Genomic DNA, 10,787 nt, shown 5'->3' with positions numbered 1-10,787 from the left:
ACCCTTAAGGATCGTTTTTGTTAAAAGAACGAGGCTAAATCATTGTCTATCAAAGTGATATTGACGAATTTTGTTTGTATCTGGAATCTGGATATCCTATCGTTCACCCTAATAGACCAAAACACACTTCTAGTATCCAAGAGTGGTCTAATACTCAGGTGAATTCAGTGTACAAGTTTGTTGAATCATTCAATACTCTTTATAAATTCAAGGCTTTCCATGGTTGAACTTTGGCTTGGAATGTGAAAGTCCTGTTTATGTTAGGTTGTGCGAAAGTCGCGGGTACAAATGTATTCACTATACGCGTCTCCAATTTAATGATATTAAATTGTCCACTACACATGAGAGCTATTGTCTAATTAATCAATATTTAACGCTTTTATTGGATAGCATAAAACCAAAATGACTTAGTCATCAGCGACTTGTGAGCTAACGATGTAAATAAGCATTCGCGAATATTTCGAAGTTTTTCGGCATCGTTCCAGTCCGAATACCACATCCTCTCTCGAAAGATCAAACGATTATCATCAAAGCGCAATGTTGTATATTAATAAGAGACTGAAGAAGGCAAAGCCAAACTATACTGCGGCCCATAGAGGTCACATGCGTGCTTTGGAGCACGAACGGCGTGCCTCCGCCAAGAAAATCATCTGGGCCAACATCAGGGCTGATATGATTTTCGCTGCTGAACAGCGTAAGTTATAAGACTATCCCATTGATCGCAATAACGTGATACAAATCTCAGGGCAATTGAACTGATTTACTATATTTTAGGCGCAAAGGCACTTCTTCCCGTCCAACCTGTCTCACCCAAGAGTAAGTCAAGTCTAAAGTAATAGATATATTGCTTAATAACATTCTTCATGAATATGCAAAGCCATATATCTGTTGACACATATGCGTCTTAGGGTCCCAGAACGAGAAGGAAAGACGTGCGGCGGCGGCTGCTGCTATCAAGCAGAGACGTCATGATCGCAGAGCTGCTGCAGCAATAGCTAGAAAAGAAGCAGAAGAGAGGGCTGAAGCTGAAGAAAGAGCCGAAGCAAACGAAGTTGCGAGCCTCGCTCGGCAGTTTTGGGAGTTGCGGTTGGCGGAGCGGTGGTTTGAGGGTGGCAAGAATGATAACGAGGATGACTACGATGAGGAAGAAGATGAAGGGGAAGTGAAGAGCAAGTTGAGGGGTTGGTTTGGGCTGTGTGAGAAAGATGACGATGCGGATGAATCTAATGGTGGAGGTAACAGTGGGGGAGGCGAGGCGAGAATGGATGGAAATGGTCAGGTGTGGTTCGAGGCGTGGACGTGGTGATTAGATTTGTGTGATTTGTGTTCTGGAATGAATGAAATTTTAAGGTTTGGGCTCTACAGTACTGTTGGAGGGTTTTTAGACGGAGTCTCAGGCTCTTTTGGGATTCCAGGCGTAGAAGAATACGGCTTCTTTCTTTTTTAACCAGGGCTGAATGAATGTTTCAGTTATAAGCCACTCTCCATTACCGCCACTAACTACCTAGGTAAACTACGGGACTTGTTCCAGAATCGTGCATCCTAGGGATGAGTTTAGTATCCCTTTCATCCACGGTTCAGTAATGATAGCCCACATAATACCTGTGAATTTGATTCTCCGAAGTGAATTATTGCCATATCTGTCAATAAAATAGGTGCTGGGTTAACGTTTCTCCATCATGCCACTGTAAAAATTGAGAATTGGGACACCATTTCCATCCATCTCTGCGCAACATCATCCCATCTGACCATCATTTGCATCAGAGATTCCAGATGAATGGCTTCGGAATTATATCACAATGGCCCGCCAACGTTGGCAGAAGCCAATTCGATAGATAGGGTTCAATTTTAGGCCGGTAAAGGGTTGAGGAACCACCTCGTGTAAGTGACATGGTATGCATGCGTGTCTGCCTTCTCTGACTCCAAAATTCAGATGCACCAGGCTAATTACAAGCCATCCACAGAACAGCCTACGGATTATGAATAGAGAGATGCAACATGGGGCGCCTTTAGGCCAGAGGGAGGCACAATACTCCGGGGCAGAATATAGGACCGTTTGTGGAGGTGTCAACATCGCTAAATAAATATGCGTTATTTGTACAGCAGATGAACCGCAGCAACTTTCACCACAGCATCAGCCTCGTGTGATAGTCAAAAGAATAATGCCAAGACGAAAACTAAAATCACTTCTAAAGTGTATGTTTAATACATCATGGCCCCCCGATCGTTCCTCTGAAGACCTCGGAGATAATATTTTTCGTAGCAGAAAGACTAATGAACGGGGAAAACAAAAGAAGAGCGCCAGGTGACTTACCCAAAGCTTCGTAACGCTCGTCGAAAACTGGCTACATGATTGGCCCTATCAGAGCGGTAACTCAAGTGGTATCTGTACTTTGGGCATTGGGGGCGAAGTGGATTACGATAAAAATGGCGAGGATGACAGTGATAATAACGAAGAATAGGGGATGAATATTGAGGAGTATGGATTTGGATCAGGGTCATGATGTAGACGACTATGACTGGAGTTGGTGGGCATGGTAAAGGAATTAAATGGAACTGGTTGGTACGACTAGGGACTAGCCTAGCCAGTCATAGTCGCTGCTGTTCGAACTCACGGATTTGTATAACAAGATTAAGTATTCTTTTGATTACACTAAATTTAACAGAATCCCACACACCATTAGCCTTTCACAAAGGCGGCGCATTAGGATCCTCCAAACATTGATCCACCCTCATCAACTGCTTCCCCGTTTTCTTCGCAATGTCAATGAACTGTGGCAGATAGTTCACGGTCGACTCGTACAAGTAATGCATCACCACTAAGTTCCCCCCCTTATCCACATCACTTTGGAAATTCGTAAGCTGATTTTGAGGTGTATCACTCAGGGCCCATAGCCAATCCTGTACATCAACCGACCATTCGACGAATTTTGAGCCCGGAATAAGCGCAGCAAGACGCTGACGAACACGCGCGCCTTCTGTGCCGAATGGAGGGCGGAAATAGGTTGATGTGTGGCCGGAGAGGGCGGTTGACACTGCAGAGATGTCATTGTTGAGTTCCCAGTCTATGGATGCGAGGTTTGGTAGGCCTTCCATAGGGGGATGCGTGTAGGAATGATATGCTACTTGATGACCAAGACTCAACATGTTGGAATAGACTGTTGAGAGATTCGTAGATGGGTCGAGGAGAGCTGCACCAACGGTGAAAAATGTTACGTGGATACCTGCTGCTGCGACGGAAGAGACGACTCTTTGGGCGAGTCTTGGATCACCGTCATCGATTGCGAAAGCGAACGAGTTGGGACGTGTGCAGGAGAATATGAGAGGTGCTGTTGGTAACTTGGATGGAACCAGGAAGCCAGATGGAACGGAGTTAACGATTTCCATTTTCGAGATGATAGTATCATCGGAGGTATAGAAACCCTTTAGCGCGAAACCGACGCTGAGTTTGCGGTCGATTTCGAAGTGGGAGATTGGTACATAGATGTCGGTCTTTGCCGAGTTAGAGTATCTCGATGCCTCCACAGAATCCCATGTGAACGGAAATGGGCTGAGATTGGGATTGCAGGTGGGATTATGTTGCTGAAGAGCAATGGTAAAGGCATTACTTCCGGTAAAAGCGATGTGAAGATAACCTTTGTCGTTTGGTGTAAAGTCGAGGCATCCATTGGAAACTTGAGTGTACCAACCAAGGTCAGAATTACCCTTGGTATTGATAGTAAGCTTGTTTCCAGATTTTTTATAGGTTGCGGTCTCATCTCCACCATGATAAAAGCCAAGGTTGTTAGAGTCTGCATTTCCGAAAGTATCAATAACATATGCTGAAGGTCCTGTGGTTGCCGGAATGGTCGAAGACGGCTCAACGACGGGGACAGTAGTGGGAACTGGGTAAGCGGTTCCTGTGTTACCACAATAGAAAGACATCGGGCCGAGAGTGATTGGCTTGCTAATGCCAGAAAATAGAACAGAGATCAAATGATCAGTGTCGAGGCCCGGAAATTTGGAGAAGGGAATGGTATAAAACTTTTCGGTTCCGTCAAAACTCCACCCCAGATCCGCAGACGAGACATCTATTAATGTGGGGTTACCAGAATCACAAGTCTTCGAAGTCTGCAGCTCGATACCCAATGTGGTCCCTTTTGGCGCCTTGATAGTCAATCCAATCCCGCCATATACATTGGTTGCTTTTAAGCAGCCAAACATGGTATACCAATAAGACGATCCATCAGCACGAGATGTTAAAGTGAGATGATTATTAGCCACAATGACTGAAGTGGCGGTGTCCGCTCTTTCTGCCACTGGTGACATACTACCATCATCGGAAGATGGTTGCAGCATGGCATTGTAGAATAAGAAAGTCAATCGAGATTGAGATGCAAAGTCATCAATCAACAAGTTCGTGCAAGCTCCTGCTGGAGCCGAAGCACTGACGCTGCTGGTCAGAAATTTTGAGGTAACACTTGGAGTGACAGTGCTCAGAGTGGTAGCTAAGGTATTTGAAACAGTCGAAGAGCTACTCGTCACAACAGCTCCCTTGGTGGTTATCGTACTTGAAGTCGGGATTGAGCTTGATGAACCTCCGGCACCACCGGCACAAACAAAGTTCGTCTGGCCGATCTCCCAAGCACCGTTGACACTGAAAGATTCCCACAGAAGCCCAGAAATTGCATCTAAATTGGCTCCAGAGAAAGCACTAAGTTGTACCGTGATAGTTTGAGTAGCTCCGGTCATTCCAGTGATAGTGGTGTAGTAGCTTTTATAAGTAGTCGCTGTACATGAACTCTTAGTCTGTAGCTCTAGATTGAACGAAGAGCCGGCAGGCCCTTTGACCGGAAATGTTATTGCATTGTACTGCTCCGTTTTCGCTTTCACGCAATCGAAAGTGGTGTAGAAATAACTGTTGGCCTTGCTGGTGAATGTGAGTTTCTTGTTTGCAGTATCGGCTTTTAGACTGGTAGTTGTACCGTCGTCTGCATCGTTTGTTAGAGCTGGCATCGCAAACTTGTAGGAGTGACTTACCACTTGTCCATTGTCCAAGAGCATTAGTATGGCTTGAAAACTTTGCATAATTATCAATTAATAGATTACTTGAGCAGGCAGCTCTCACAGTCGTAGCGCAAGATACCACTCCCCATACCAGATCCCCCAATGATAACTTCATTTTGCCGACGGACAAATTCAAATAAATGCGAGCTTCAAATTTAGATGACGAAGCAGAAAAAACAATAACTTCAATAAAGAAAGGACGCCGACAACGATTGAACGTGTCGAGCTATGGGATGCTCATATACAAATGAATATTAAAAGCTGAGAGAAAAAGTGGTATGATCTGAGGAAAATATGCAGCTACTTAACAGTTTTCCATTTTCACGGTTGCACGTCAAATCTGCACACATCCTTGGCCTGCATGCAAGCAATATATTCGCAAGTATCCAGAATTTATCGCTCGGGCCTGGTGATCTTTATATCATCATCGCATCTGATCTTTAGACCTGATAAATTACCCCAAGAAATCCAAGACACGAAAAGAAAGTCCAATCCACCTGCGTGAAGAAGAAAGAAAACCTTTCACCACTCAACATATCACGCACCAACCGAATTGAGTCTGGATTTCCAGGTACCACATCTTGGCATCTCGTATGGTGGCTTGCGACCCGCTTTTTGAATGCTGATCTTTTCGGGTCTTTGACGCCCCAACGGATCGATGCATAAGGCTAAGATTCTCGGCTGAGAGATGCGCGAATCATATGCGGAGAAAAAAGGATCACTCGGATTCGGTGAGTGAGGTTAAATTTAGACTTATTCCGACTTGGTTTCTCTTATGAGTCGGAGTACAATTTGTTCAAATACATATGGCGTTTCCCCTGAGTCAGTTTCATCGCTAATCGAAGTGATATCAACTGCCTAGAGATGATAACGGGAAGGTCTGTGAGTCTGAAACATGTTAAAAGCTTATCTTGCAGTAGCGTCAACGAGACCAAGGGTGACTTGGTAAGTAAAGTTTTGACAACCATTATCTAGGGATCGATGAAATAGGGATAATGACAGTTGAAGTCAAATGGAACTTCTACGACATCTCATGGATTAAAACACGAGTTACAACAAACCTCTCCGCTTGGAAGATACAGAAGCTGAATACACTGCTTAGAGATGGAGGGAGCCAATGATATCCTTTGTCACTGATAGGATAGCAGATCTACTTCAATGTTTTAGGGCTAGAATTTAGTCGAAGTCTAGAATCTAAGTCTAGAAACTTCACCGACCGTCTAGCTTTTAGCTAAATCTTAAGACGAGAAACCAACTCAGAAATTTCGCCAAACCCTTGCCAATTCATCCCATCTCCATTTCCATCTTCCCCAGCTTTTCCTGCATTGTTTCTGAAACCACCCTCCACAATTTATCTCATCATCAACGTTCTTCTCGGTTATTTGTTCTTCCGTCTGAATTTGTTTGTTGATACTGTCAGTGACAGTAAGTCTGACTTGGTCTAAATTTTGTATTCGTAGGCAATGGAACATAAATTTTGTGCATGCTATCCGGATTAATGCATCCTCATTTTTGCCCCATTCCTCTCCATTTACTCACCCAGCAACAAATATTTTCTTTTCTGCTCAATCTTCTTATTAATACTTTTCGCTACCATCATAATCTCTGGGCTGAGCCTCGCACATCTGTTTGGACCCTTTCCAAGTCAACATTTCACACCTCTTCTCTGCTTTTGTATCATTCTTGCAGCCCTTCTTCTACAATCGGCACATAAGTTGTTTTTGCCATTCTAACCTAGAATTGTATACTTGCTTGAATTCTTAATGTGATTGATAATTCCCGAGTGGTGGTAATTCTGGCGATCAGTGAACGTTTTGGAATGCAAACGTATTATTAAGAGAACTGCCGTATCATGATCGAGCCGAAGACTGAAGACTGGTTCCGAAAAGCCACAAGACGTGGACACAGAATTTGCATTTATTATTGTGTACGGCTCATTGCCAGAATGTGTTTGAAGAGACGAAATGGTACCCATGAACATTCCCCGCGATGACATGTGTAGTTCTTTCCATATTCACTTCTCCTGCGCATTACTTATATATCAAAACAAGACCTCCAACAATTGTACCAAGATTGGCATGCGTTTTTGGCGCAGTGGTCTTGGTGCTCAGTTAAGTATTGCCCCAAAAGTCCCAGCCTCGTTTAATGAATCTGCTTACTTTACACTGGTTTCGGTGTTATAAACCGCACGATGAAGAGTCCCGTCTTCTAGGAGCAATCCTAGAAGTCAGGAGGGCCTGTTTCAACTGTTCTCCGAAACCAATTTAGAACCACACATTTCAATTCTTGAGCCACAGCTCGAATTTGATTCGCGGTTTAATTCCGTGATCTCATGGTTCAATTCCATGATGATTGATAGTCTTCGGACATCAACAAACAATCTTTGGAAACCCACCATCTTCTTAAGAAGAACCTATTTTTTTTCAATTTCTTTTCTATGAACTATTTATTCATAGCGTATGCGCAACAAAGTAGAAGGACTGTAGCAAGAATGATTTTCTAGATTAATTTCGGGTGCGATTGTTATTTCTTTAAGCATCCACCACACTGGAATCGAGTTTGCTCTGTTTGCTTCATCTTTGTCCTCGGAACACTTGAGAGTGAATATCAAAAATTCATGGAGGAAGAAATTGAAGTCAAAAATCTCGCACATATACAAATTTTCAATCATTACTATGCATCTCACCCCCTCAGTGCAGGAAATTTCCAGTTGGCCCTTCCTGGATACATGTCACAAAGAGTAACACTTATTTGAATGTTTCGTTCTTACAGGTTTGACAGTGATTGATCAATCTCAAACAGTATTCAAGCATTATGTTGGAAAAAAGATGGTTCTAGATGAGGGTTTGATGTTCGCCTTCGTATAATAACGGATGTTTGAGTAACTTAGAGCATAGGAATACCAAACTCACCACTTTCCATCTGATGCCTAGTAAATCACTTCATGCAGTCGTGAGTTGAATTGAAATATTGTTAAAACCTGAGGAATTGTTAAGTAGTTTGCGACTAGGAGATGCTACGGAGGTCTCGATCAGTTTTGGAAGCGATTGTAGACTCTTTCAGTGTGACAATGCTTTATAATTCGTCAAATTTAATCAGTATCTATAAAATTTGATCGTTTTTCTACCCAAATAGATTAATAATATCTGTGATTCTAAACACAATTTGGCTCTAGATCAATTCAAAGTTTTGAAGTTCGAAGTTTATAAACTTGTTGAGCCTAATGCGGCCTTGACATTATTTTAGTATAGGTAGACCTCACAATGCTTAATTGAGTACACCTGATTATAGGAATTTATCTATAGGGCTACCTAGTCTCGTTCAAAATGACCGCGATCTCCGTACATTTTGTGGCTTGAGGTTCATGAAGAGCCCCACTTGCTTAACCACGTTATCTAAGATGATTTTTTTTTTCGGCAACGACATGTCATCGATACGCCTTGACATACACAAGCCTTTCGTTATGAAAAGGAGCCAGCATACACCTAGATAACGTTGAAATAGCTTTGACGGAGACGGGTTATCATGATACACTTTGGGAATTCTTGAATATCTATGAGCATTGTTATGCATCAAAAAAGTCGATGAGCACATGAATTTGACAAGAATGACTCTTCCCTGAGAAGTCAGCCTACATCAGCGATTGATATCTTCAATTTATGAAGGTATGTCTACTGCAAAATTGTTTTTGAGGGATGAATTGTGGAGCCAAGATCTCTGAGAGAAGCCGAAGTCTAGACCAGGTTATGATCTTTTAGAGATGTTGACACGCTGTCGGCAAGATAGTTTGAACATTCAGTAGCTTTCGTTCCGAAACTCCGGCAAACAAGTAAGCAAAGAGGAGTAGTCTTGATTCTCCGCACTTGTATCACAAATATCTCAGTCCCCGAGCCCTTTGTCCCGTTTGAATGATGCGATTTGTTTCTTTCCTAATGATTCCAATATCTTCCTGTTATGTCTAGCATTTTCATCATATACACAAGATTTTGTCCTTATGAGTGTGTACCTGGTAAGTACCACTCTCGATATTGACACTGTGCGCAAAGTGAGCTGTTTACACCGCTTCAAGAATGAATTCTACTGAGTGGCAGATGATCGAGGTGAAGCTTTTAGCAACTGTCGGTGAGAACGTTTATCCCCACGTACTGCATCAATCGCTAATAGTCAGTATTTCTTCAATTATATTATGCCGCGAAAAGTTCCGAGTACTGGATGCAGATATTAAGAATGTAGTATCTTGATGTCACATTTGTAAGCATGATGGAGAACAGAGATTCATTTCCTATCAAAACTTCCCGTTGGAAAAAGAATCAAATTATCACGGTCGTCCCTCCTGCATATTTACCCCCAACGCAGCCTACTCGTTTCCATCACTGTCGTAAATATCCGAGTCATATCCTACGTCTGCCATCTCCTCGTCATCATCATCCTCTATATCTTCTGATCCATCATCATCATCTTCCATGTCCTCTTCCTCTTCATCATCACTACCAAGAAGCTCCTCCCCAAGAACCTCTGAAGGCCAATTTCCGACTATATCAGCAGCGACAGACCCCCCAAGATTGTGACCGAGGCCAAGTGCAGCCAAAGGAACAGCGGTAAGATCTTGAAATACACTACGGCGAGACAAGCGTTCCTTCTCGTTCGGAACTCGACTTCGTCTGTGGTGGCGACCACCAGTACGTCGTGCTGCGACAGCAGCGATTCTAGCGGCGAAGGGTTGTTGAGATGCAGCATGCGAGCGAGAGGCATCATCGGCTAGTGGGGCTTGGTTGGTTGAGGGGGCAGCAGCACTAGCAGCAGAGGTCGATGCAGCAGAATCGGTGGCTGTAACTATTTAGAAAGTGCAGTTAGCATATTGAGTCAATTAAAAGGTTTGGCGAGTCATGAAGCGAGTATTAAAGAGAACCAGATGTACCTCGAGGACGAAACACCAGTTTTTGCTGCGCCGAGAAGTCAGCAGTCGCGGCACCGAATGATGGACCCGTTGCAGAAGAAGAAGAAGAGCCTTGAGCTATAGCTGCGGAATCGATTAGCACTTCCTTTATTGCCCAATTGAATTGCAAAGAACCGAACTCTAAAGCTTAGAAATGGCGCTGGGCTCACAACTACCAGCTCGAGCCGCACGTCTCTCTTCTCTGATAACCTTCTTTCCCTTTGCGCCTTTCGCAGCGCGAAGCTGCTGCTGTCGTTCTTTTCCGGGATAGCCCATGATTATATTGCGTTGTATTGTAAATTTTGTGTATAGTTCGGGGGTGTTGGATGGCAAAGTGGTGATTTTTGATGAGGTCGTAGGAGGTAAGAGTTCGTATCGCGGGAAAGAACGGGCGAGTTCGAGATATAGGACGCTGTACCGAAAAGAATTCACTAGATCAACAAATCTTGTCACGTCAATCAGAACGCGTGGATTAATTTTCACGCGCCTGGTAAACAATGTTTTTTGCTGAACTTTTGGGAATCTTTATCGAATTTTGTGATAATGAGATGATATCGGCTCAATTCTCAACAGAGGTTATGCAATTTGTTAATATGTCACGCTTTTTACTGGAGAACAAAAACTTTTAGAACCAAATGCACTACATCCAGAGTCTATTAATTATCTGGTAGTCATCCTCTCAAAAATTGGTCTTGAGAGAGTAATAAGGGTTCTCCCTTACCCATAGAAAGATTCTGATGGTGTGCTAAATGCTTCAGGGAAGAGAGCAAAAGTAACCAATACGCTGTGATGTAAGTAGAACCGA

General features: G+C 43.2%; 3 protein-coding genes across 3 annotated transcripts; 1 reads left to right on the top strand and 2 right to left on the bottom strand.

The window, feature by feature from the left end:
- Nucleotides 1–537: 537 nt before the first annotated feature.
- On the top strand, nt 538–1,306 carry EAF02_002467 (uncharacterized protein; the record flags this gene model as incomplete). The annotated part of the gene is made up of 3 exons (XM_038898515.1): nt 538–694; nt 775–816; nt 909–1,306. The coding sequence occupies 3 exons, from the start codon at nt 538–540 to the stop codon at nt 1,304–1,306; spliced, it is 597 nt and encodes a 198-aa protein (XP_038762207.1).
- A 1,292-nt stretch (nt 1,307–2,598) lies between these two features.
- Nucleotides 2,599–5,476, bottom strand: EAF02_002466 (uncharacterized protein). Its single transcript, XM_038898514.1, has 2 exons — nt 5,020–5,476; nt 2,599–4,970 (listed from the first exon to the last, which is right to left on the bottom strand). The coding sequence occupies exons 1-2, from the start codon at nt 5,159–5,161 to the stop codon at nt 2,689–2,691; spliced, it is 2,424 nt and encodes an 807-aa protein (XP_038762206.1). The 5' UTR covers nt 5,162–5,476; the 3' UTR covers nt 2,599–2,688.
- Nucleotides 5,477–9,403: 3,927 nt separating this feature from the next.
- Nucleotides 9,404–10,258, bottom strand: EAF02_002465 (uncharacterized protein; the record flags this gene model as incomplete). Its single annotated transcript, XM_038898513.1, has 3 exons — nt 9,404–9,879; nt 9,965–10,060; nt 10,153–10,258. The coding sequence occupies 3 exons, from the start codon at nt 10,256–10,258 to the stop codon at nt 9,404–9,406; spliced, it is 678 nt and encodes a 225-aa protein (XP_038762205.1).
- Nucleotides 10,259–10,787: the final 529 nt, after the last annotated feature.

The sequence above is a fragment of the Botrytis sinoallii genome, assembly GCF_014898435.1.
Source record: "Botrytis sinoallii strain Bc 23 chromosome Unknown BSIN_003, whole genome shotgun sequence".
Taxonomy (NCBI): domain Eukaryota; kingdom Fungi; phylum Ascomycota; class Leotiomycetes; order Helotiales; family Sclerotiniaceae; genus Botrytis; species Botrytis sinoallii.
The sequence above is the reverse complement of the archived record's forward strand: the minus strand, read 5'-3'. Positions and strand labels throughout refer to the sequence as shown.

What these genes read in the sequence shown, in the direction of transcription:
- EAF02_002466 (XM_038898514.1), bottom strand. Translation starts at nt 5,161, where the DNA reads ATGAAGTTATCATTGGGGGATCTGGTATGGGGAGTGGTATCTTGCGCT. An exon ending in TCTTGGACAATGGACAAGTG is followed by an intron (nt 4,971 to 5,019) that starts GTAAGTCACTCC and finishes CAAACGATGCAG; the next exon opens with ACGACGGTACAACTACCAGT.